We start from the raw sequence: 27943 nt of genomic DNA, 5'->3' as shown, positions 1-27943 counted from the left end.
GAGAGGCAGTCCTTCTCACCTTATAGTTTTTTGTTATATTATACATGTTTTATTTGTCTGTATTTCTAAATAAGATTATTATATAGGTCTTTGTCTTTTTCAGTGTTAGATATTTATTGACTTCCTATTATAGTAGATGATGAATTATCTCTTTTAAATGATCCAGCCCTCTACTTCTATAGAAATACACTTCCTTGACCCCATCCTAATTTAGATATATGTCAGTTTTTGGTTAGATCATTATTTCATCGTTTATATTATGACCATGTAAATTTCTTTCACAGCTATGAGATTCTTATTTTGTACAACTTTCTGTTTCCCCTAGAGTTAATAGCTGATATTTTTAGTTTTTTAGTATTTAATGTAAGCATCTATAAACTCTCCAGCAGAGTTGTGTGAATCTCTCATTGTTTTTAAATACAAATTCTTCTTTTTTCTTTTTTTTTTTTCCTTAGACATCCCCCTGAAACTTTCATTGCTCTGTTCTTAACCAGGCTAGTTACTCTTTCTTTCTCCTAGATGCCTGTCATCCTGGGATCTCTTTTCTTGATCATCTTGGGCCTTCCTTTTATACCTGTCTTATGTTTTGAGCTCTATTTGCCATATCTTCCTTTTTCTTGGTTTATTCCTTTGTTTTGGTGGAACAGATTCTCTGGTACTTCCAGAGAAAAGGTACATGGTTAGTCAGATTTTGAGACCTTGCATAGGTCTCCTCCCACTCCCCTCCCTTGGGTGTTACTTTGTCTGGGTGTAGAATTCTAGGCTGGAAATAATTTTATCAGAATTTTGAAGGCATTGTTCCATTGCCTTCTGGTTTCCAGTGTTACTGCTAAGGACTCCAATGCCATTCTGTTTCCTGATCCTTTGTAAGTAACCTGTTAATTCTTCTCTGGAAGCTTTTAGAATCTTCTCTTTAATCCCTGGCATTTACATTTATTTATTTTTTATTACAATGTGCCTTGGTGTGGGCCTTCCTCGAACCAGTCCAGAAACTCATGCTAGAAGTTTCTTGAAATATTTCTTTGATAATTTCAGCTCCTTGACTTTCTTGTTCTTTTTTCTGGAACTTTTCATTTGGGCCAGGACCTCTTGGATTTCTTTGTTCTTTGAATTTTTTGGGTCTCTCTCCCTCAGAAATTCCTTCAACTTCAGCTTTGAATCTATCCTTCCCCCCCGTCCCCCCCGCATTTCAGCTATCATATTTTTAATTTCCAGAAGCTTTTTCTGGTATTATTTTCTAAATGTTTCATTTTTATTAGTTTGCCATTAAGATATTAATAATAGTTTTATTTTTGTGTGAAGTTTTTTTCTGCTCTCTGCGTTTTCTCTTTCATACAGTTTTCTATTTTTTATTTCTTCAGATATGTGGTCATATTGGGCTTTGTCATATCTATGCATTAGGCACTGAAACAATTCTTAGAAACTTTGAGTGAACAGGCAGGGTTTATTATTGACTGATGGATTTTGCACTAGAATGACTTGGCTAGGTCATTTTTCTGAGAGACTTTTTATTCTTGGAATCTGTAAGTCTTATCTCTTGAGATGATGATCTGTTTTCTTAGAAATTCTACAGTCTTCTACCTGCAGAATGTAAATTTGGTTGCTCACTGTCTAGAATTGAGCACAGGAAGGGGGCTTAGGGTCTCTTAATGCTGTTTATTTCTTCACTGTGCCTTACATGCCTCAGACCACAGTTCTCCTGGATCCCCCTTTCCAGAGATTAAATCTGGCCTCCGGTATTTATGATGACAAGCCAGCAGTCAGTCATATTCTTTTTGTTGTTCTCATATATGTAATATGTTGCTTTTCTCTGGCTGCTTTCAAGATTTTCTCTCTTTTTTTAAATTAATTTTTTATTGAGGTATAATTAACATATTAGTTTCAGGTGTACAACATGATTACATATTTATATATATCACAGAATGATCACTAACAAGTCTAATTAACATCTGTCACTATACAGTTACAGTTTTTTTTCTCATGATGAGAACTTTAAAGATTTACTCTCTTAGCAGCTTTCAGATATACAATACAGTATTATATAGTCACCACAGTCTGCACTTTACATGGCTTACTTATTTTATAACTAGAAGTTTGTATCTTTTGACTCCTTTTACTCATTTCGCCCACCCCTACTTCTCAATTCTAACAACCACCAGTTTGTTTACTATCAGTCAATGAGCTCAATTTTGCTTTTGTTTTTTTATTCCACCTATAAATGAGATCATGCAGTATTTATCTTTCTCTGATGTATTTCACCGAGCATAATGTTCTCAAGATCCATCAATGTTGTCACACATCTCAAGATTTTCTTTTTAATGGCTGACTAATATGCCATTTGTGTGTGTGTGTATGTCACATTTTCTTTATGCATTCATGGACACAGATTGCTCTCATGTCTTGGTTATTGTAAATAATGCTGCCGTGAATACGGGGATGTATCTATTTTTTCGAGTTAGTGTTTCTTTCTTTTTTTTTGGTAAATCCCCAGAAGTAGAATTGCTGGGTCATATGGTAGTTCTGTTTTTAATTGTTTGAGGAAACTCCAAACTCCTCTACCAAGTTATAGTCTCACCAACAGTGAATAAGGATTTTCTTTTCTCTGTGTCCTTGTCAACACTTGTTATTTCTTACCTTTTTGGTAACAGCAGTTCTGACAGGTATGAGATGGATATCTCATTATGGTAAGATATTTTTCTTTTTATCTTTTGTTTTCAACAGTTAATGTTACCTAGATATGGCTTTCTCTGTTCTCATTCTGTTTGGCGAAATAGTGTGTTCCTTTAATTTGTAAATTTATGTCTTCCACCAGATTTTGGGATTTTCTGGCTCTTAATTCTTCAGATATTTTTTCTGTTCCTTTTCCTCTCCTGTGACTCCAAATACATGTATGTTAGACTGCTTAATGGTGTCCAGCAACTATTTTTCAATCATTTTTTTCTATTTATTTTGAATAATTTCTTCTGATTATCAATGCTTTCTCTATTCTGATTTGTTAAGCCCATCCAGTGATTTTTTTTTACTTTAGAAAGTGAATTTTTCAGTTTTGGAATTTTCACTTGGCTCTTTATATTTTTAATTTCCTGCTGAAATTTCCTATTTGTTCATTTATTACAAGTATATACATTTTCCTTTATCATCTTAAGCATGCTTATAGTAGCTGCTTTAAGATTTTTGTCTGTCATTTCTAATATCTGAGTTATCTTGTAGTTGGTCTCTCTTAATTGTCTTTTAAGTATGGGTCACATTTTCTTGTTTTCTTCCTAAGTTTAGAAATTTTGTTTATATCCTGCACACTGTGAATGACTCATTATAGTGATTCTGGGATTTGGTGTAAAATTGTCCTGAATCTTTTGGAGGGTGTTGATTTTTTTGGTTGTTACTTGTATTATTAGCAAAGAATTAACTTGGCTGGACCAAAATCTAAACTATGCTTCCCATGGGACAACAGCTAACATCTTTCAGTTGTTTTAGCCTTATCTAGACTGCTTATTGTCTTTTCCACTCTTGCATAGATCAGTGACCAGCCAGCCAAGAGACATGGGTAAAGGTAATATGCAGAATTTGTAACTCTCTCTTTGTGGTATTTTATTTTCCTGCATATGCCTTCTTACTTTCCAGCTGCTGTGGTAGCTCCAAACTCTGGTTTTTCAAGCCTAGAAGACTGCATGTTTTGATCCAGGTTTGATCTGCTCTGTGCAGCTCAGACTAGGGTACTTTCCCTCGGGCAAAAGCTGTATAAACAGGAAACCCACCCAGTTTTGTTATTCCCTTCTAAATGCTGTCTTCTATCCAATTCTACCTACTTTTGGTTGCTCAAGTGCATTTGTGTGGTTTTTATATTCTTTTCCAGAATTTATCATTAACTGTGGGAAGGTTGGTCTGATAAGAGATGATACTCTGTTGTTACTCATGGCAGAATCTGAATTTTTTAATTGTCTGTTTTAAAAGGTAAAAATATCTTACAAATTTATATTGATAGTACCAATTTAAATCAACACTACAAGGTTTTTATTTGTATCTGTATCTTTTATACCAAGAATTTGGTTCTCAAGGGCATAAAGCAGATGATAGAATTAGAATATCACAATTATTTACTACTTTCTGTATCTCATAAACACAGCAGTCTCAAAATAATATTTGTGCTATCACAGTGACCAAAGTGATCACTGAAAACAGTTAAAAAATTTTGCTGTGTCTTCCATAAAATTTCATTCCCCAATTTTTAAAATATTGTACTGTTGACAACTTTGTGTGCATTTAGCCATTAAATTTAATACTTCTTGTATTTCTTGTTTAACCTTTCTCAACAACTAAGTAATATTTCTTGCTGTCATTTCTTAGGTTGACTGTCTATTTATTTTAGTTGTCTGAAGTTTGTTCTCTTGATTCTTTTGGAAGGGCTTGTGAGAGCAGTATTAACTGATTTCTGGCATTTTGATAACAGTTTATGCCTTCTAATATTAAAAATCAGTTATACTGAATGTAAAACACTTTATTCATATTTTTTGAAGCATCTTAAATATGTTAGTTACTCTGTTTTCTTCTGGCATGAAGTGTTGCCTTTGAAAAATTTGATGTTGGTCTTCTGGATTGATAGTCATAGGTGTATGTTGTGCCCTCTCAGGTAGTAGTATCAGTTTTTAAATTATCAAGGAAGATTTCTTGAATTATAATTTCTACTATTTGTTTTCTTAAGGTAGTGCCCTTTAAAGACTTTATCTGAATGTTGGATCTTTGTTGTTTCAATAGTTGTTGCTTTATCTCAAATCCTTTTTGATCTCTTCATTTATTTTGATTTCAAAAATGTTCTTTTTATCTTCTAGTTCTCTTAAAGCATTATCTATTGTTTTTTCCCCCTTGGATTCATTCTGACTTAATCTTCATTTTTGAAACTTTTTTTCAATATCTGATGTTTTCCTGAGTTCTGTTACCTTATTTCTGGATTTTTTTGAAATCTGATTTATTTTGTTCTTTGTTGTCTTGAGTCATTTGATGTCTTTTAGCACATTTCAAAATAGGTTACAGTTTTCACCTATTTTGTGAACTCTGTATGTATTCCTGGTTAGCCTTTATTATTATATTCTGTATCTTAGTCTCTTTTTTCTTATAATATCTTCATGAGCTTGACCTACATCATTTCTGTTGCTTATCTTTTTTGAGGGACAGGTGGTTGGTTTAAGATGCCTTTTCTTATAGAGCTCTCTCTGCTCTTGTTTTTGGGCACTCTTCAAAAATGTGCCATTTGTTTTCTGAAGTTTCTAGGCTTTGCTCCCTTTTTCTCTTTGATTTTGATACTCTCTTTCTTTTATCCTCGGTTTTAATTCCACACCCAGTAGTTTCTCCTTATTGCGACATCCTCAGTGAAGGATCAGTTTCAAGAGTTCACAGGGGCTAGATCGCTCCAACTTCTTCAGACTTTACCATGGGCCTCTTCACTTAGTCACTATTGGAAAGAGCAGAAACCCTTCCAAATATAGCTTCTTCCATACACAAATTGACCTTCTTGTCAGTTTGCATTTGCTGTCTGGGGGGTCTTTGTTCTCAGGTCTGTCATACACATTTCCTTCTGCTTCCTCACATACCATTCAGGTTCCGTGGTTGTTGGTGTGATCTGTTCCCACCTGCTATTTGGGGGGATGTCCTTGTCACCCAGTTTTGTTGTAAATGTCGTCTGTGGATTCAGGTTCTGTATTTTTATATGGGGACTTAGAGGTGCTCAAAAATGTTGCCATTGCCTCAGGTGTCCCTGAATCTTTCCAGCTTATTACTTCTTAGTTGCTGTTGATGGGGTTCTTTGTTTCAAGTTTGATCATCTTGCTCTAATTAGATTATAACTTCCTCTAAATAGTACTTGAACCTTAATCAGTTGGAATGCTATGCATTAGATTCGAGTCATAAGCTTGGAACTTATTCTAAGGGTAATAATACCCCAATCTGCAACTTTTTAATAGTAGGATTAGCACCTACTTAGAAATCCAAGGGAAACAAGGATATCAGCTGGCCTTCCTGCACATGAAGTTCATTCATGTGCCATCTTTGGCCTGTCATCCCGTAGTCTAAACATTCCTGGGAGACACTGATCTAATTTACTGATGGTCCCAAAAAGTCCATAAAATAATAAGCATCATAGAAACATATTGGAAACATAGCAGATGTCATTCTGTAGAATAATAGCTCATTTCTGTTTGTCACAGTTCAAAAATGTTGTAAAAGAAATAAAATCTTGAGAGAAGTGATTAAAATGGTCAGAATGACAAAAAAAATTTTTTTAAAAACTAAGCCAAAGCAAACCAAAGATTGTCCAGTTTGTTAATATAAAGAGAGGCAAATGGATGTAGATGGGATATGATAGAATTTGATAAGATTGTTGAAGGGAGTTAAGGAGCACAAATAATACTTCCAGTTCAAGGAAGCATTAGTTTTTATACATTAGGTAATAGTTTTAGGGATTTTGTTCTCTTTACAATAGCCCAATTCCTTTGCTTCTGAATTTGGTATTCTCCAAAATCAGGTAACACAAGTCAGTTCCTGAAACACAGGAGAAGTTTATTGACTTGATAAAACTGTCAAAACTATTTATAGTGTTATTAAGTTAGTATTATTTTTACTTCATTTGACTTCCTTCCTTAAAGGAATTGTACTTTATTTTCATTTTGGGAGATTATTTACTTTGTAACATGTTTTATTTAAAATTACACCTAATTTTTACCTTTTTAAAAATCTCTAACAGGCCTCAACAAATAATGAAAGTTCTAATCACAGTTTTGGAAGCTTGGGATCTTTAAGTGACAAAGAATCAGAGGTAAGTAACTTCTTTTTAAATATGGTGCTATTAAAGTTAAAAGCTGGAATCAAATTTTTTTAATGAAATGTTTTTTTCTACATCAGTCCTTATGCTAAAGGTTAATGCTTTTTAAGTTTCTTGTAGGAGCATTTTATTCTGTCTTAGGAAGCACAGCATTCAGATTGAAGACTGTATTTGGCATTAGAAAGAAAATATAGTTTCTTTGGTTATATAGCTGAACTTGTACATTGATGGTATAGATGTTCTTAATGGAAGACAGTTAACTAGCCATTCATAATTCTAGGAGATGAAGGTGGTTTTTGAAATATGTTGTTTCACAGTTTTCTATTTCTTGTTATACTACCCAGTTGGGTCCTCAGTAAGGGTTTGTTTACTCTTTTTTCTTTTCTTTTTGAAATTCTTGTGGAATTTCATGCTGTTGGTTTTTACTTTTCATATTTAAAAATATCTGAAAAATCCCTCTTCCATCCACTTACCGACCCCCCTAAGATAATACATAGGATAAGCACGCATTTGAATCCATGACTTAGTTCACATTGAGCATGCTATACTTGATGGGATCTTTTTAAAATGTGTAGACAGGAATATGGTTGGCTTCTGGCTTTCATTTGATGCTGCAACTTTATTTTTTGTGGATATAGCCTTTAATATCATCTCCTCAGATTATAGAATTCTGTCAGTGTGTGTTATTATTGTGTGTGTGTGTGTGTGTGTGTATTATTATTGTGTGTGTGTGTTTTCTCTGTCAGTGCTAACTTATTTCTACTTGATCCATTTTGGTCTTTTTTCTATTTGAGTTAGTATAGATATATTACCTTGATAATACCAATAGGTCATTAGCATTCAGAAACTCTTAGCTATTTAGTTAAGTGGAAAGAGAATATCAAAAGTGGAATCTTTTTAAGCCCTGTGTTATTGAAAGTATTTCGGAATCTCTAGGGTAGACAGTTTTGTGCAGTTCCATGCAGGCACCCTGACACTCCAAAGGAGTGTGGCATAGGGCTGTCACTCATCAGGCTTTCCCTTCCACAGAGACAACTGGCAGGCAGCTGAAAGGACTGTGCAAGTGACGGGACTTTATCTGCAGTAGGTTCCCTTGAGGTAAGCGTTAGTAGCCCCTGTAGCACCAGATTATCACAGTTTAGTTTTTGTTTTTTTTTTTTAATTAACACACTTAGTATACTGAGTCCTTAAAAATTGTAGGTTTAGATCTAGTCAAAGTACAGTTTGTCAAAAACTATATCAAGAATGCTTTCACTTTGTATTTTCTAGACTTCGAGATATTTCTTGATATTTCCAGATTTGGGTCTATTTAGTAATTTCACGTACCTCCATTTTCATAGACTTTTATGTTATGAAGAGCAAGAAAAATAATTTTAGAAATTTCCCTTTTCTGTTCACCAAATCTGGTGTTTTTGATAGATTTTTTAAAATAACAAAACATAGTAAATGTTAGGTCACCTATAACATATTTCTATGTTCTTTATAGATGCAGTATTTGAATTCTTTCAAAAGAATCAATCTATAAGAAAATATCACTTCCAATTAAATAATTCCAAGGATCACTTTGGGCTATATTTTTAGTTAAAATTTTTTTAAGACCACAGTGGCACTTACAGTGAAATACAAGTTGATTCACCATTGGATGTACTTTTTGTATAGAAATTTTGATATTTGGGGCAGCAGTAGAAAAATCTTAAAAATCTTTTGACTTGCTGTTCTGTGTTCTATATCTGGAAGCTTTATTAAATAATGGTTAAGTGAAGTACATGATATTTTGAAAATGATTACAGATTATACATTTTCCTTAAGATTCGAAGAAGATTATGTTTTGTCTCTCCATTTTAAGAAGCTACGTATCTGGAAAGGGATCCCTGGGTTTTATTTGTATACTAGGTACTTTAATTAATGAATTCCCTTGGGGTGAAATTTCATACACATCAAGATACAGATATTCATAGGTCAGTAAGTCAAGTTGGAAGTAAACAAATTGCAAGATAGAAGTACTTCTTTTTTTCTCAGTATACCTAAGAGTAGTTTAACTAGTATTCCATTGTCTTATGTCATTTTATTCTTTTGATAATCCATTCACTGATCATGACTTTTTTAAAAAATAAAAGTTTTTGTTTTTGTGAACAAATAGAACTAAAAGATTTATTTTTTTAAAAAGCAGTTCTCTATCACCCACCCTTACTATACCTCACTTTCTATTCTTTTATCTTTTCCTCCTGGTATTTCCATATTTTAATATAAATAATGTACATATCTTGCTATTTTGTTTCATCAGTTGGATTTTATCTGTTGAGTCTCTCTTGGTATTTATGAAGATAAGCTTAATAATATTCCCTTCCCCTACTCTCTATCTTCCTACCCAATACTCTTTCAGATACTCAGAACCCTCCTGTTTTCTCCTATCCTTTTACTATTAAAACTGAAAAGCATCTGATATTTACTCTTAGGTTCATTAAATCTACTTGAACTGAAAATTTTCATTTCAATTTATATATGAATACTTTACATATGAATGTGCCTTTTATTTCTAAATGTAGAATTATAGAACAAAATGGTTTTTCCTTTTGTTTAATAAAATTGCCTAGTAGATAGGATGGTGTTGGTCTTATTTTGCCTTATTTTACATCACTCTTGGTCTATTCAACAGGCTCCAAAACTTCACTGTATTTTTATTAAGCATTTATTACTTATCTATTATCTTCTAACCTCTGTCCTCAAGCACAGAAAATATAAAGATGAATAGGATACTATCCCTGCTTTCACATGAGATCAGTATCTAGTAGGACAGACTACTTCATAAACAGTGTGAGCTATGCTATAATAGATGTAAGCACAAGATACTATGTTATCAAAGAACAAGAACTCCTAATTTCATCTGCTTGCAGAGGAGACAAGGGGAAGGAAGAAAAGAGAGGTCTTCCTTCAAAGAAGAGATGATAGTTGTTAGGAGAGGCTATGAATTCATCCCAAAGGACAAGGGCAAAGTATGAGAAGGCAGGCAGAGCAATTAAGATATGCTTTTGCTTTTGCATAGAAGCATGGCAGATAGCTTTGTTCAAGACCTAGGGTAGCAGTTCTCAACCCCAACTGGACTTTAGATCACCCGAAGAGCTTTGGAAAAAACACCACGTTCTCTAGGTGATTTGACCTGTTTGCAAACTTCTGGTATAGGGAGGATATACAAGAAGGGTGAAAGACAGGCAGGGGTCAGGGTTTGAAAGCCCTTATATTTCATATTAAGGAATTTAGACTCTTATCTAGGTGATGGAGAGCCATTAAAGCAGGGGAAACAAAAGACAAGATAGAGATGAAGACGGCAATGGAGGGAAGTGAAACCTAAGTTGGGAAGATCATTTACTTAAGGAATACTATGTCTTTACAAAACTCTAAACTCCAAGGTTTAATATTAGGGGGAAAAACTTCATGTGGGAAGGGTTCTTATTATAGTGTTCCCACATTTGCCTTTTGGACTCAACTTTCTCCTTCAGATTCTCTAACTTTGGTTATTGATGCTATCACCACTCAGATCCAAGCTTCTCAGCCTTTAATGTTGCAAGTGAATTACCAAGCGTTCTTATGTCTATAGGTCCGGGGTGGGGGTTTGCATTTCTCTAACAAGCTTTCAAATTCCTCTATATTTTAAAAGTAGAATCAGTGGAGTTTAATGACTGAATGTAGGTAAAGAAGGAAAGGGAAAAGCCTAGGATTATTGAAAGGTATCTAACTTTAGGTGATAACTCAGGAAAAAAAGTAGTCAGGCTAGAGATGAAGACTTAGGAGTTTCTGGCATAGGTGTGAAAGGATTGGGTGGTCTGAGGATTCCTGGGGTGTCCCTGAGATTTTTTCAGACTAATTTATAACAGTGCTAAGACATTATTTGCCTTTTTTTATAATAATGCTAAGACATATTTAGCTTTTTAAAACTTTCATTTTCTCATTAGTTTATAGTGAAAATATACAGAGGCTACATGGCATGTGATGATGTTATCATGATAATTTATGGATTGTGTACTTGTGTATTCTGGTGTTTAAAAGTAATTTAGTTTTAAATTCTAAAATGGTAAGTGTTGATAGTTATAACCCTCTTTGGAGTCCCCAATGGTCTTTAAGAGTTTGTAGAGGAGTCCTGTGACCCCAAAGTTTAAAAACTGCTTTTGTAGATGAATTCATCCTGTTGTTTGTGTAATGCTAGGAAATGTTAACAAGCAAGATAGGCATGCTGGAGAAAGGAGGTAGGTATATAGTAGAAAGAAAAAGAGGACAAAGTAAAGAACAGTAATGAATTAAGTGTCATAGAAGTCAAGACAATAACTAGTGACTAAGAATTTGTCACTTAGGCTTAGTTTCAGTAGATTAATGGGATCAAGATGCCAAATCATAGTTAAGGAGCCATTGGAAAGTGAGGAAATAGTGACAGCAAACATTGACTGCTCTTGGCAGAATCTTGACCATGAAGGAAAGGAGATGGTGTCAGAGTCCTTTTGCCGATTGCCCTGTGAATTCTTGTCAGCAGCGCTTGTGGCTGCTGCATTTACTCCTAGATAACTCACAATTATAGTCCTAACCTTATGCCCAAAGTTTGCCATGAAATACCTAACTTTTATTATTATTTTCACATTGCTCTAGTACATCAGAAATAGATGACATCATTCTATTTATAGCATTCCGTTTTTAGTAGTTCGATTGCTGAAAATGTCAAATCCTAGAAAACGAAGCATTTCTATGCGTGATGTTAAGTGAGCCTGGCAGCAAGGTGCACTTTTTTTTTTCTAAACGAAAAGAGGGTTAACAGGCTTGACATATTATGTGCTAAGGAATGGGTCATTGCAAAGCTATGATGGGACAAGGAAAGTGCTGAAGAAAGAGGAGAAAACAGAACCAAAACTCAACACCTTTTCCTGGAGGTGTATGAATAGTGAGATCTAGACTCTGGTGGGCAGGGTTCGTTGTAGGCAGAACTGACTAGGAACATCTTTCTTCTGTTGGATGAACTTCTATAGCTAATAACCTTTCTCTTACTTCACTGTGAAAATAGAGGTTATCAGGAAGGAAAAAACATAAGTGAGTTGTGGGTGTGAGGAGAATGATACACATTTTATGGGAGGGAAGGGAGCTGGAGGGGGGTCACTAATTTTTTATTTAAATGTTTTAGAATACGGGAAGGAGTTAGAAACATGGTCTGTGTGCCTATCCACTGGCTATAAATCCAGATTATTTTATGAGAATAAGAGGAGCCCATGTTTGTTGGTTGTTAATGTTTTCCAAGATTCAGAACCTGCCTTGGTCTACCTATTTGCAGTTCTTGCGGGACCCTTCTGTGTCTAACTACAAAGACCTACTCTACATTCTGTACAGTTGCTGTCCCCACTCTACTGTACCCCAAGATGCTAAGATAAATTATGTATCTTAGAATTTATAATGAATGTTAATACCATAACCATTCTTCCTCCCTACCTCTCCTTTTGGATGTCCCAGAATATATTTCTCTGCTTTATTTTATTTCTTACTGAGTTGGAATATTTGTGACTGAATATAAATATAGTTGAATTGTATCATCTTTGATAATGTTGGAGAAGCACATTTAAGTCTATTTATACATTTGTGCTTACATACAATATATTTTATAATGTTTGTGAAGCAGACATATGTCAAATAATTCTTTTTGCTTCCATTTTATCTTTAATAATTATCTTCTATAATACTTCTTATAATACTTCTATGATAATCTGAATCAGAGTTGAATAATTTAAAATATATCTCTTTCTAGAACCAAAGTTTTTTTTTCCTTTCTTCCTGAGTAATTATCAGTTTTTTAACTCTCAGTTAAACTTTCCTTTGCACATTGCACTAAATTACTGTTTATTTTTGATCTAAGTGCATTTGGCAATTTTCAAGTTATGTAGGATTAAGGATTTTAAGTTATAGATACACAGAGGCTGGGACACTTGATACATCTAGATATTTAAATTTAGATCCATTTTCAGAATTATAATGATTGTAATGAAAGAAAAATATAGATATGACACCTCGATTGTCTTAATTTACCTTTAACGATGATTAATGAAGGCCATTTTATCAAAGAAGATCTGATTAGCTTTCTCATTTGAATTAAGTTTCTAGAAGTAACCTTGGAACTTAGATTTTTTTCCCTTCTCATTTGCATTGAAGTTATAGTATTGAAGGTACTTTGGAGCATTAATGCTTTGTTTTGTTCTTTTATTAAAAGCATTTTTAAAGGGCCGCATTATGTGTCCTTTCTTATTTTTATATTTCGGAAGAAGTAGAAATTAAGAGCACTAGGGAATTAGACCTAAAACTACCTTGGACCTGGATTTAGGAGGGCATTATTTCCATTTCCAGAGCTACTGATATTGTTTATGGAGTTATTTAACAGATTTTTAAAAATGTAAATCTCATTTTTTGAAGAAGGTATTTTAAAATTACACGTAAACATGTATAAATTGTGTAAATGAGTTGTCTTTTTTTGGGGGGGGCGCAACGCAACCCTTCGTTGACCTCAAAGATTGCAAGGACCTTGTCAGCTTACAATCCCTTATTTTTAAAAATTTTTTTACACCTGCAGCACCTGGTCTTCCTAGGTGGTCTCCCATCCAGGTACTAACCAGGCCCAACCCTGGTTAGCTTCTGAGATCAGATGGGATCAGGCTTATTCAGGGTAGCATGGCCGTAGACTAAATGAGTTGTCTTCTGTTCTTATTAGCTAGATTAAGAAGGTGATAAGAGCATTTCCTGTTTTTATCTTGTTTTTATATACATACCTATCTCTGCTTTTTCCTATTTCCTTTTTTGCTCTCTTAATAGTGTTTAGCTTGAAAGTTTCCTCACTGAAGACTTAGGTAGTCAAGATCGAATGGAAGTTATGATTCTAATTGTAAATAGAGGTAATACTAGCCTTAAGTTTTAGATTTTAGGTTGATTTTTTTTTTTTTACTTCATTAAAATCATATATGTCTGTATATATTTGTTACAACCTGGACAGTCTTTTCTTTAACGTCTTAGTTGGAGCACCCAATAAGAAATAAAAACTCGAAAACTGAATTTAACGAAGTATAGTTTAAGTATTACTGAAAGTTACATTTTTATGCCTGTTCTCCCCTGAACGAATTGCCTTATCTTTGACTGTATTCTGTTTCAATCTGTTTAGCTCAAGATTGTTAGATACCTAGTCGTTTTTAAGAAATATTCTTTTATCCTCTGCCTGTATTATTTTCTACAATGTTTTAGCTTGCCAAATGATCTTTGTAGTGTTCTATTCGATGAGTTCCTTCGTCTTTTCCTTTATTTATCTTCCTGCTGGTAGTATTTTCTCACTTCTTAACTGTTAGGTGGGCCAAACCATAAATCTTACTATTATTATGTCATTTGTTTTACTAAGACATGGTATATAACAGTATTACTATCTATATACAGTGTACCATATATATAATAACACTCTCGTCTTGAAGAAGAGTATTCTGTGTGTGCATGCAAAATTGTTTATTTTGTAGCACTTATTAATAAAGATACTATCTCAATAGGGGAATAAGTTTGTTTTCCTCTCCCTTATTAAAACTAATAAATTTATAAATTACAGTATTTAAAAGTTCCTGTGAAAAACTTGGAATTACTTTGTAAATTTATTTAAAAGAGGAAACTGTTTAATTCTACCAGCATACATTAAAAGACATGTTCTTATAGGAACTATATTCAGCTACATTAGTTTCTTACCCTAAAATGTCTTATATGATAGGTTTCACAGCAAAGGAAGTAGTTCTGTCCTGGTTCAATATACATATCCTTCGTCTCTTGGAAAGAAAAGTGAACTGGAAACCAAATGTGGGTCTATTATTGGCTCTGTGCCTCTGTTTTTATAAAGATGTAGAACGCTATGTGTGTCAGAATCATCTAGGAAGCTTTTTCAAAGTAAAAATACCCAGGCTCCCTGCTTGGAAATTCTGATGTACTCTATCTAGATAATCTTGCAATTTCTTATAAATTATGAAACCTTGAAATAATTCAGTAAGCCATTTATCAAGCAAACATACAGCTGTTAAATGTTTCCCATTATAAAAGTGCATTTAGTGTGGGTGGTTGGTTGTTTTTAGAGCAAGAAAATGCTAAGCTGATCAATGACAGCAAGCTTGTAAGAGAAAAATGCCAGGTCATTTTAAGAATGAAGACATACTTTAAAGTGGAACTTGGCATAGTACATGGCCATAGTAGGTGGTCAGTAAGTATTTGTTGAATGAATATATTTTAACGTCACTTTAGTTGTAGCATGGTAGTTTTTGTGTCAGCTATAAAATACATTATTGACATTTGGGACCAGATAATTCTTGGGGATGTAGGGAATGTAAACCATGTACGATTTTTAGCAGCATCTCTGCCTAACGCATTAGCTCTCTGTAGCCCACAGTTGTAGCAACCAAAAAATGTGTCCATATATTGCCAGCTATCCTGTGGGGACGGGGGCAGATCTTTGCCTGAGAACCACTTCATTAATGAAGGGGAGAAAACAATTTTAACAGGCTACCTGTGGAGCTAGATTACAACTGTATAAGTTTCACATTTCTAAGTGTGAAAACAGAAGCCCAAAAAGATTAATTAATTTGCCTTACAGATTAATAAACTAACAGAATGAAAATTCTAATTCCAACGTGTCTCTTATTTCAAATTGATACTCAACTATTGTGTTACATTCTCTGTATAACTAAGTATAACTTATTAGTTAGGTAAATGACCCTAGTCTTTTGAAGAAAAAAAATGGTATTCTTTTTCGGAAATATTTTAAGATGATTTATAGTAACCATCAAATATGCCAATCCAAGATATTTCTGGACTAATAGCACTTCACAAATGTTTTATCTGATAAATACTGCTTTTAGACAGAATTTTAAGGGCATTCAGCACAAGTTGACATTACTGAGAAATTTGGTTTCAGTATCTTATACTATAGTAGAGTTTTAAAATTTTTAGATGTATTTTTATGTTGGCAGAACATAGCAATTATTTTATTAATTTTCTTTAAGATTAAATCTCATTTTCTAAAATAACTGAGTAACCATGACAACCCATTGAACTTTTTATATGCTAATGAGTTTTCTGCTGTATGTCACATTTTGGTCTTTCATTTTTAATGGAAGATTAATATAAAGAATAACTTCTTAATTTTAGAGATTCTCTAAAGTGGAATGTGCAGGAAATATATGAGTTATTATTATATATGTAGATTGACTTGGTAATCCTGAGGATAGACACATCAGCATCACTTTCAGAGCTTTTTAAAAATAAGAATCCCTCTGGTGTCTTTCCAGAGATGGTTGAATTTGGAATAAGGACTCCATGAACTTTAAATAAAAGTTTTGTAAATGATTTTGATATATAGTCAGCATTGAGAATCAGTACTGTTAGATAAATGATAGAACAGTTTCTTTTAAGAAATAAATCACTTTTTTGTGGTTATAAATGTAGTATTGTTATAGAAAAAATAACAGTGAGATAACTTTTTTTTTTAACACATCAGAGCTTAGATTGGTGGGTATTATACAATGTCAGTGTAAATATAGATCGATATTGCCTTTAAACATGTATATTCTGTGACACAGCATTTACACTTAAAAGTGTCTATCCCAAAGAAATAATTGTATAAGGACCTGGAGGGATTCATGTTCAAGGAAATGTCTATGGGGATATTATATGGGCGCATGCTACTCTATTATGAGTGTCACAATGGAAGAAAAGTTATGAAATCACTGTTATAAATTTTACTATTATTAGTACTCTCAAAATGCCAACATTTCCAGAATGTTATCTTGGAAATGTTTTCCCCCCGACAGCAGTTGCTCTACATGGTTTTTATTCTGATTGTGTGATTTGAAAACAACTTACAAGATTATATGAATAGAGGAATAAACTTTAATTTTATGGTTTATTCTGTTTAACAAAGCCTTAAAGGGAAAGCCAGAGAAGGGAAGATCTGAGAAATGGTTATGCTACATAAATAATAAGAAAATGGCAAACAGTATTACATTTCACCAGTATTGAAGACATAGTTCATATGCTCTTTTAAATATATGTGAATACAAATTAAAATGGGTCCAGGTGATAGGAGCTTATGAAGTCTGAATGTGAGGATGGCAAGTAAGGCAGTTTTTAAAAATTGAGAGTAAGATTATTTTAGTATTATATTGCCTTTACGTATTGATACAGTTGTAGATGCTTTATATTTGTGAAGGGAGTAAAAATCTTTCAGACTTTTAAGAATATGAGCTGGCACACTTTGCTACCTGTAAAACAGCACACATTTTAGCTGGGTGATTACCCAGTTTTGTCTTATTGGCTTTCTGCCATCTTTGATGTTACATATTATTAAATAATAAAAGCAATACAGCAGAAAGTAGGCTACACAGAATTAGTGATACATTGATTGGATTTACTTTGAATAGCTAAGAAATGCTCTTATTTAGTGATAGGATCCCAAAAATGTTGCATACATGAACTTTTTATATAAAATATTGAAATCAGCAAAATAACAGTTATTGTCTCTTAGGTGTTAAAGATTTAAGCAAACATTTCTAAATAATAGTTCTTGATATTAAAGTTTGAGCTCTTGAGTAGAGACAGACTGTCAGTTTCAGGTTTTGCCAGCTCAAAATCATCCCTGAATTAGGACATACATATTTCATGGTAGATTTTATCTAAATGTAAATTGGATACAAAACAGCAAGGAAATTTTCACAACAGAATTTCAGTGTTCTTATGGTGCATTTATTCTAACCTGATTTTTATAGCGAAAAGTTGGAAGAAGCAATATCTTGTACATTTGATATTCTTGAATAGAACTTCTATTTTACGATGACTGTTCTTATAAGGCTCCAGATTTTCCTTCACATTCAGTGCTGTTTTTATATGTGCCATTAAAGTAACAAAGATTTCTACAGCATTTTCCTGTCTCATCTAGTTCAATAAATTTTGCTTAGAAATGGAGATAGAAATTGAGTATTGTGATTACCAGATGCAGGCAAAAAGATTTGCTGTGCCATTTGTTCAAAGTGTAGTGATCTTGAATTTGATACCGGGGTGTACCTATTGAATCATCGGAGTAGCCAGTGATTTGTATTTTTGAAATCAGTCTTCAGCTAACTGAATTGATCAGAAAAAAATCATTCTGATGAGTTTGAGGATTGACTATTTTGTTAGGGATGTTATTTAATATTAAAGTAACGTTTCTTTCTATTTTGAAGTATTTTCTCATTTAACAGAAATGAACTGTATCTGTGTCTATTAACTATAGTAGTTTTATTTGAGATGATAACTGACTTTTTGTTGTCTGAACGTAAAGTCAAGGCTGACTAATTCTACCTGAGTTAGAAGTGAAGAATAAATTTTAATATGCATTCCTCCTCTCAATATACCTTTACACATACTTTTAGAATTTTTTGTAATGCATTTTGACGATAATTTTAAATATCTCTCTAGTTCGATGTTTGTAGATAGAGGTAATTATTTGTCTTCGTGGAACAGTCTATATTGATTTATCTCATTCTGTAAGATTTTTATTTTGTTTTCTTATATTTGGTCTTATTTCATTTCATTTCATTTCATCTTTGTCCAGTTGTTCAGTTTTTTTTTATTTCCAACTTCTTACCCCACATTAATCATATATTACAGTCTTAAAATTAATTTTAGTATTTTTTTTCCCCTTTTTCCTAAAATAATTCTCTGGTTTAAAAGAGATGAACCTGTTGCTGTTCTTTCTTTACTCTAATCATTATGCATTTATGGGGTATTTTTTGTTGTTGTTTTCATTTTTGTTTTTAAGCAAAATGACACTTCTCCCAAAGGACAACCCCACTTCCCTATTCCAGAAAATTTTAAACTTAGGGAAATTTTGCCTATTAAAAAAAGATTTTTACCAAGTAATCTATATGTCTTTATTATTTATTTTCAAATTACAGTTGATATGCAATATTATATTAGTTTCATGTGTACAACATAGTGATTAGATATTTATATACCTTACAAAGTGATCTCTACTATAAGTCTAATAATCATCAGTCACCATTTGTAGTTATTATATAATTGATTATATTCCCTATGCTGTACATTGCATCCCTGTGACTTAAAAAATATGGAATGCCTCATGAATTTCTCTGCCATCCTTGTTCAGGGGCCATGGTTAATCTTCTTAGTATTGTTCCAGTTTTAGTATGTGTGCTGCTGAAAGCAAGCATTCTATATGTCTTAAAAAAAAAAAAAGCTTAATATCTTGAAGTATGTATTTAGTCAAATATTTAATGACTGTTATCCCAAATAAGTTTGAGAATTTCTACATATATCTTTCCAACCCCGCTTTGGGAGATATCCAATGAATGTTAACATCTTGATGATTCTTAGAAGCTCTGAGATAAATAAACCTAAGTTTGTTCACCGCAGTTGAACCACCCCAGTGGTTCCATTTAAAATGTAGCTTCTCAATCTATCACTGATCCAGTGTTGTTGCAATATGCTTTAAAAAATAATAGCTTTAGAAAATAAAATAACATTGTTATTTTTAGTTTTCTAAATAGAAAATGTTTCCTATAAATATAACTTTCAGAATTATATTAGTGTTTTTTTTTTATTCAAAAGTAGCTCATCAAGATTTAAGATGGAGTTCAAATGGGATCCTACCATGCTTACAAATTAGTATAACATAAAACTTCTGAAAAACGTATCTTATTGACCTTAAATTATTTTTTTATATAGATTAAGTTAGGAAGGCTACAACTAAATTATTATTTGGAATCCTCTTTTATTTCAAGATTTATTTTAGGGTTCTTTATAAAAATGTTAACTTAAAATTTTATTTAGTGATATTTTTATTCTAAGGAAAATGGAAAATTAGTTACTGTTTAAGTATGAGTTTGGTAATTTTGACAGCGAAACTAAACTAATGAACTATTTACCCTAAATTGCTTTTACATCACTCTGCCTCCTGAGTAGATTGCCTGTTAAGGGGGATTTCTTTAAGATCTCTAGTTTGTGATGTGAAAACATATAGGCAAATTATTGGAAATAATGAATTTTTGAACTTAATAACATTTTGAAATATTTTTGTACAGTTGATTTATTCACTTCTTGATGTAGGGCATATAGTATGTCACATAGAGAAAAAAAGCATTTAGACCTTGGAATGCAAAATTGAATCCTAATTACCCTGAGTAAGTTATTTAATATTTACTCATTTATCAAGTAATAACCATGTGATAGGCATGGGAGTGGGAGGGTGAGGTGGGGAGAAGGTATTAACTCCTGTCTTTAAAGAATTCAGAGACTGGTAACACTGATTTTAGCCTCTCTGAATCTGTTACTTCATTGGCAAAATGGAGATAAGAGAACTTAGAATCCCCAAAATAATACTTAGAGGAACCATAGGTGCTCAATGTGAATTAGGTATGTATTGTTATTCATACTATTTAATCATAGAACTATTCAGAGACATCAAAAGATGGACTAAGTCTCTTCCTTTTTGGGGGACTGCATTACCTTTAGAGATGTATTTAAGTTTTAAGTTGTCTTAGTTTTTCATTCATTCAAATATTGTTTGTTCTGCAACCAGATATACTTGTCATACTTCTTGAATTTGAGGGCCTTGTGCTTTTGCTCTTGGTTTTAATTTTATCTAAGTGCAACAGTCTGTCAGACTCCACAAAAATTGCTTATTATCGTAGCCTGATAAAAATATTTGCTGTCAGTTAATAGAACAAACCTATAATTTGAAAACAAGCCATCATGTAGGACAGGGTCTGCTAACTTCTTTCTGTAAAGGGCCAGATATTTTAGGCTTTGTGGGCCGTATGGTCTCTGTTAGAACAACTAAGGTCTGCTGTTGTATATGAAAGCAGCCATAGACAAAACATAAATGAATGAGTGTGGCTGTTTTCCAATCAAACTTTATTTACGGACACTGAAATTTGAATTTCTTACAATTTTCATATCACAAAATATTCTTTTGATTTTTAAATTTTTCAGTCATTTAAGAATGTAAAAGTCATTCTTAGATTATGGACTTTACAAAAACAGGCGTCCATCCAGATTTGGCCAATAAGCTATAGTTTGCTAACTCTTGATCTAGGGCATAATTTATGAATTTACTATAATTGTTATTGGATAATAATTGTCAGGCATTTAGGTGAATGTTTCTTTTAGTAGAGATTGTATATATCAGGGTTTGGGTTGTTTTTTTTTCTTATTTAAGTTTTTTATAGACTAAATAAGTGTGAATATTAGAAAATTAATAGGAAAAACAGATTTTTTTTGTTATTTTGCCCTGTCCAGTTAAGAATTTAAAGGACGCCTTTTAAAGGCTAGCTACTCTCTGATTTTTCATTTACCTCGTCATATTCGGTAAATATGAATTTCAAGTAATGTGTACAAGATCTTCTAATGCTTCAAATTTTTAAAATTTACAGAGTAGGAAATTTTATTTTTTAAAATAAATTATAAGTAACTACACATTTGTATTGCATAAGCATTGTTAAAACTATATTTTCCTGTGAAAAGAAAAATGATTTTTATACTGACTATAATAATTTGGTATGTTAAAACTATAATTTAAAATTCTGTTAACTTTGCTTTCTGTAGACACCAGAGAAGAAACAATCAGAATCATCCAGAGGAAGAAAGAGGAAAGCAGAAAACCAGAATGAAAGTAGTCAGGGTAAGTAAAGCAAAATCTTCCTTCAGAGCCAAATAGGCATTTACAATTAATTATTCTGATTTTTAATCAGTTAATAGTTTAATTGTAACAATTTTGTGTTTCTATGATTTCTATAGTTATTATGTAATTTCTGCATTTAATTATAGTTTAGGAATGTACTTTGCATAAGAAATAATAATATGAAATTGGAATCTTTTTGTACCAACAGGTAGTGTGTGTGGTTACTCTTGGTAGTCTTTTTGACATTTCCCTTATTTTTTTTTTTTATTCGAGAATAGAAAGACCACTGTTATGCCCGAACCTGGCAAACATTACCTTACATCTTTTATTTTTCTCTCTTTATATGAATTATGGTATTGAATAAGAACTTACTTTAAATCTCACTTTAAAACAAGTACCCAAACTTACTTATCCTTTTTATTTAAAAAAAAAAAAAAAAAACTATGTAAAAATAATTGAGAGACTTTCATTAAAGCACCATCTTTTCTTTTCATACTTGTTCTTCATCCTTTTTTTTGCATACCTACCTTTTGTGATATGACCTAAGAAAATTATCTAGACTTTTCTATCTAGAAAATTAACTAGACTATAAAACTTCTTGTAATGGACAACAGAATAGTATTGTCATTTAATTTGGCCATTCAAAATTAAATATAATAAATTGAACTCTTAAATTGCATATAATGATGATTTTATACATATATTACATGTTTTGGGGCCACTCTGTCAGGTGTGGGCCATGAACCCATGATTTAGTATTTACATGTGGTACTGGCATCAAGAAATGTATTTTCAGCAACTGTCTTTTTGGAAGGAAGGAATGAAGTCCTAGCACCTTTCTCTTGGTATGTGGTATTTTGTATCTCAGCCTGCCATGAGCTCCTTTTTGGTCTTAGTGTAGTTCCCCCAAGATGTGGTTAGTGTACTTGAAGCTTTATGTAGTGTAAATGCACATTAGTTATGATAGTTTCAACTTTAGATTTAAAAACTCACTTAAAAGCTCATCACAAAATAGGATGAGACTTGTGGCTTGGTTGATCCAACCTGTATCTTTAACAACCCACTTTTTTCCTTTGTAGTCTGCCATCCACAGAATTGTCTGATTTTCTTACAGTTTTAGGCTGGTTGCCGGTTTTAATTGGATTTATTCATTTCAGCTTCCTCACTTGTATTTGCTTTAAGAGAAGGTCTGGCTTTCTGTGTTCCTCTTTTTTTGAAGTAAGCTTCTTCAAGTCCAGAGCAAACCTCACCTGTCATCCTACTGGCCAGAACTGGGTCATGTATCCATTCCAAAAACCACTTATGTCCTCTGAAGGTATTATTGCCCTTAGAAAAATCAGGCCCATCTCTGAAATTGAAAATAGATTAAAAAGTTCCCTTAGAAATACAGGCTTTGCGGAAAAGGGATGATACCTGAACAAAATTGGATTTCTTATCCTAAGGGGAACTAGGAATGGAGGCCGGATAGGAATTGGCTTCCCTTGAAGTTACATGTGCTACGTAGGGGAAGGAGTGTTAACAGAACAAAATTTGGGTTCAATTGGGGAAGTAGTTTCTGGGTAGGCAACCAAAAACATCTCTGTTCATTTTAAAATAACATCTCTTCAGAATCTGTAGGAAAGTTGTTACAGACAGAAAGGAAATTCCTTTGATATAAAACCTTTACAGTCTTATCTGACCTCTAAATATATCTGTACAAAATTATTGTTCAAAATTTCTAGGAAGCATTTATAGTCTTGAGTAATTAAGTTTTTGTTTTGTTTTATTTTTGTGTGTTTTTTTTTTTATATCCTCTTATCTTCTTCCAAGAAGGAATTTAAGGTTGTTGAACTTTTAAACATATTGTTTATTCATCTCAGTAATTTCTGGCACATAGTAACCACTCAAGAACTAGTCGTTGAATAAAATGAATGAACGAATGAATGACTCTAAGTCAGTATTAGATTGATAAATTGTATATGTTTATTATCCAAAACTTTGACTCCATAGCATTGTTAGTTTTCCTTTTGTAACTTGAAGAAATCATAGTTTCAATGAAGGATGGATGACTCATCCAAAAAAGTATTTCTAAACATCATGTTTCTAAAGAACTTCATAATTCAGTATTTATAAAACCGATGAAGAGTCCATTTTAGAGCAAAACTTTTAAAGAATTGTGATTTGTAATGATTTGGATCACTTTATCAATATGGTTATAAAGATCAGTACTTAAAATCTAATTTATTTTGAAAAACAAGCCTATTAATTTGTAAATACTTTATAGGAAACAAAAACATTTTTTATTTTTTATTTATTTATTTTTATTTTTATTTTTTTTAGGCAAGGCAACCCTTGGTTGACTTCATAGATTGCAAGGACCTTGTCAGCTTACAATCCCTTATTTTTTATTTTTTACACCTACAGCACCTGGTCTTCCTAGGTGGTCTCCTATTTAAGTACTAACCAGGCCCGACCCTGCTTAGCTTCCGGATCAGACGGGATCAGGCTTGTTCAGGGTGGCATGGCCAAAGACCCGGAAACAAAAGCATTTTTTAAGATAGCATTTATATTGAAGCATGATACTGTCAGTTTGTTATGGTTTGTGTTAACCAAAGCTTTTCTGTTATTATTTATAGGTGTGATTGCTTTGTCAGTTATGCAGCTGCCTCTTGTCTTTTTTAATCCATTGATTTGCTTTAATGAAATTAGGAAACATTAAGCAATATGAATAATGTAGTTTTAAAAACGGGAGATCCTTTAATGTAATTTCTTTGATTCTTCAATAATGGGAACTTTTAAAAACTGACGTTTAAAGTCACGAGTAACTTTAAATCTATAAAACTTTTTTGCTTTTATATTTTAGGAAAAAGTATTGGGGGACGTGGCCACAAAATTAGCGACTATTTTGAAGTAAGTTCATTGAGGAATACTTCTAGTTCTTGATATAATTCTGCTATGGACTCAAATCATTGCTTTAGAGCACAAGGTCAACTCTTGATTATGTACTTGATTAGAGCAGAACAGAGCAGGATATGTGATATCCTGTCTTCCTAGGAACATTAAAATTTACTTTTACATTGGTATGACACATCATAACTGTCAATGTACTTTCTCACATATTCGCTTATAACAGCCTGGGAGATAGGCAAAGTGAGTGTTTACAAATAAGGAAAATGAACACCAGAAATATAAAGTAACCTACCTAAAAACAAATTCTAAATGAAAGAGTGAAGAATAGAACTTTCTACTGTCAATACAGGCTTTACTGCACCACAGCAACATTTGAGCCCTGTGGATGGAGATTAAGTAATAATAAAGTTGTCAATCTAAGAGTCCCTGAAAATAATAAACAGTGGTAAATTTAGACTCTTACCCAATCCTGGGATGTTTCCCTGCTTCTGCACAGAAACACTGTTGGCTACCATTTCCACATTATAAAACATTAATATGATTATTGAAACAACAAACATGTACTTGGTTGAAAAATATTTATATTTACTTGAGAGAGAACAGAATTTGCTGATTAGGGGAAGGGCAGCATTAAAAATTTTTTTTTCCTATCTTTCATTGTTTTTTGGGTTTACAGCATCTAAGTTAAAATTGTTGCTGATCATGAGATACCTAATGTTCTTTAGTGAAGGTCAGCCCCTCAGTGTTATTAAGAATCTTTGCCTAAGGTAGGATCAGTTCAAATAAATAAATCTCAAGTCTTTTGAATGCCTACTATGCTTGGTGTTATGCTGGACATTATAGGTTAAAAAAAAAATTAGACAAAGTCCCTAGGTTGCAGAAAGTCATTTAATGAAGACACTAGGAAGTCTCCATCTCTGCTGTTCATGCCTAAAACCCTGAGAGGAAGCCAGTATCAGCAAATTGTTTTCTCCTCCATTCTTGATACAGAAACATGAAAAATAAGAAAGGTAGCTATGCAAAAGAGTAGGTGGCTTCCCTTCATTTATAGGTAAGTCATACACTGTAATGCATGTCATGCATGCATGTAAGAAAGGCTCGATTTTTATTAGATTTTGGGAAGGGACTTGGTCTGTAGAATTCTTTTATATGGTAATAGGAATATTTAGATATTTAGCAGATCTTGAGAATGGTGATTCTGTTTCAAGATGGTTGATTATATTCACTAACACCCACATATAAACATGTTAAAGTCTTTTGGGATTAAGGGTTATACTGGTTCACCAAATATAATATTATAACATTGTATCAGTGCTATCACTATGCCTTTTAAAGTTATCGTTGAGTTTTAGACTTTAATTTTGTGCTAAAATTTGAAAGAGAAATAAGATATGTTCATTGCTCTTGGGAAATGTATTTGTCTTTGAGTCTGCCACAGTAACAAGTTATAGTCACAATGTTTGAAAAATAAGGGTCTGTACAAGACATACTGTTATGATGTTCTTGTGATTAGTAGTCTCTCTTGAGTCTACTAAGGACTTAGCTCTGACTGACCTTAGTTTTTCTTTTTCTTGACACATTTAAATGACTGCTGGATTTAATTTAAAATAAAATGATTTAATTCCTAATTCTGTGTCTAAAATAACATTTATCCAAACCTGTTTTAATTGTGATGTTTTCTTTTTTTTCCTCAGTACCAAGGTGGGAATGGCTCAAGTCCAGTAAGAGGCATACCTCCTGCTATCCGTTCTCCTCAAAATTCACACTCACATTCCACTCCTTCCTCATCTGTAAGTTTTTACGTTCCATAGTCTTATGTCTAGGAAGTTATGTATACTGAATTACTTTTATAATTTGTGTTTTTTGAGAACATCTATGTATATTAGTGTTTATATATTTTTTTTTAGTCATTCTTTGAGGTGAGTTGAATCCTTTTTAATGATCTGTTGCTTTTAGAACTTTATTTCTGAAAATGAGATTTTTAAGTTAAAGTTTTCCTAAATTAAGTACATTCAAGAAGTAATGTTTCTGTAAAAATGTTCTTGAGCTTGTGGCACTAATATGAATACTTTTGTATCAGTTCAATTTCAGTTACTGATTTCTAATTTCTAACTTTCTTATAAATTAAATTTCTTAAGCATTAAAATGATAGCATGATTCCTTTCTGGGAATCCTTAAGAAAAAGATATGCAACCATCTATCCACCTTGCATATTTATTTTAGTATAGGAGAGGGATCTTGGACCTGAAAATTATCTGATAACTTTTTGGATTATTTCTAACGTTTTAAGACCTAGTTGTTTCATATGCATTGCTTTGTATATTGGATTTTATTTTTTCTTTACTTTCATTATGTGAAAGTTCAGTGGCTAACCAGAAAAATAATGTTGGCTTTCAGTAATTTAAAGATGAATTAAAGGTTTTTTTAAATCAGTATTAAATTGGAAGCATTAAAACTTCTTTTATGGCATTAAAATATAAGCTCCTCAAGGGCAGGGAATATATGGTTGTCTCACTGGGCCTTATGTAGGGACATACTCAGTAAATGCTTATTGAATAAATGATTATTAAAAGTTTTAAAGTCAATTATGTTTAATTCAGTTCATTATCATGATAAAAACTTAACAAATGTTAAGTAGTCGTTGCTAAGCAGAATCTTATTTTTTTTCCTTGCTAATGTAAAACTTTTAATTTTTTTTAAAGGTTCGACCTAGTAGCCCTTCTCCTACTGCATTAGCTTTTGGGGACCACCCTGTTGTGCAGCCAAAGCAGTTATCCTTTAAAATTACTCAGGTAAATAGTAATTAAAATTTCTCTGACTTCTGAGAAACCAGTGACCAACTGTGTACAAACAACTAAGATGTCTTCTTTTTGTTTTAGACATAGTCATAAATTAAGATTAGTTATACATCAAAGCTAATTACTAAACAAAAGAACAATTCGTAGAGGTGAGAAATTGAAATATCCAATTTACTGTCCTTTATTACATACTGGTTAAATATATAGATGTTTTAGGCAAACTAAATAAATAGAACAACATAACGTCAATTCTGTGTACTGATTCTTTTTGAACTTAACATCCAACCACATGTAGTTAGTGTCTTTGTGAAGCTGTTATATTTTATAAGTGGACATTAAAGCAGTTCACTTTGAGTCTATATTTATGTATATTCATATATGCTCTTCATCTAGAAAAATCATTTGAAAACTAATTAATCAGATAGATACCTTTTACACTTAGTTTTATGAATTTTGAATACTAAGTTTTTCATTTTAACTTTTTACATATGACAGTTTTTGGATGACATTCTCTCATAGTGGGGAGTGAGAGAGTATATATTTTTGCTTGGCCACCTCAGTTGCCTGATTTGCCATGAGACTTTTTCTGTTAGGTCAGTCAGTGAACACCTCAAGAAAGTTTTTACCATGTTCAAAAATCAGCTAGAATTGATAGCAAAAAGTAGTGGTTATATTGAATTTAATGAAGAACATCAATATTCTAAAATTTTAAATAATATGTATATGTTTCTTTAT

General features: G+C 32.4%; 1 protein-coding gene, 1 non-coding gene and 2 pseudogenes across 3 annotated transcripts in view; 1 reads left to right on the top strand and 3 right to left on the bottom strand.

Annotated features, from left to right (window-relative positions):
• The window catches only part of TLK1 (tousled like kinase 1), a 126626-nt gene that overhangs the window by 47937 nt on the left and 50746 nt on the right, over positions 1–27943 (top strand). For both annotated transcript variants that reach the window (XM_039855768.1, XM_039855767.1), the window contains exons 3-7: positions 6734–6805; positions 21446–21521; positions 24364–24410; positions 26105–26200; positions 27113–27202. In XM_039855768.1, the coding sequence (XP_039711702.1) occupies positions 6734–6805; positions 21446–21521; positions 24364–24410; positions 26105–26200; positions 27113–27202 (381 nt within the window). The remainder of the gene's footprint in view (positions 1–6733; positions 6806–21445; positions 21522–24363; positions 24411–26104; positions 26201–27112; positions 27203–27943) is intronic.
• LOC120597433 (uncharacterized) lies at positions 13395–13513 on the bottom strand (annotated as a pseudogene).
• Positions 18945–19049, bottom strand: LOC120597505 (U6 spliceosomal RNA). The gene has a single exon (XR_005651391.1). It is a non-coding gene; the product is annotated as a U6 spliceosomal RNA (small nuclear RNA).
• LOC120597384 (uncharacterized) lies at positions 23916–24033 on the bottom strand (annotated as a pseudogene).

The sequence above is a fragment of the Pteropus medius genome, unplaced genomic scaffold (assembly GCF_902729225.1).
Source record: "Pteropus medius unplaced genomic scaffold, Ma_sr-lr_union100, whole genome shotgun sequence".
Lineage (NCBI taxonomy): Eukaryota > Metazoa > Chordata > Mammalia > Chiroptera > Pteropodidae > Pteropus > Pteropus medius.
The sequence above is the reverse complement of the archived record's forward strand: the minus strand, read 5'-3'. Positions and strand labels throughout refer to the sequence as shown.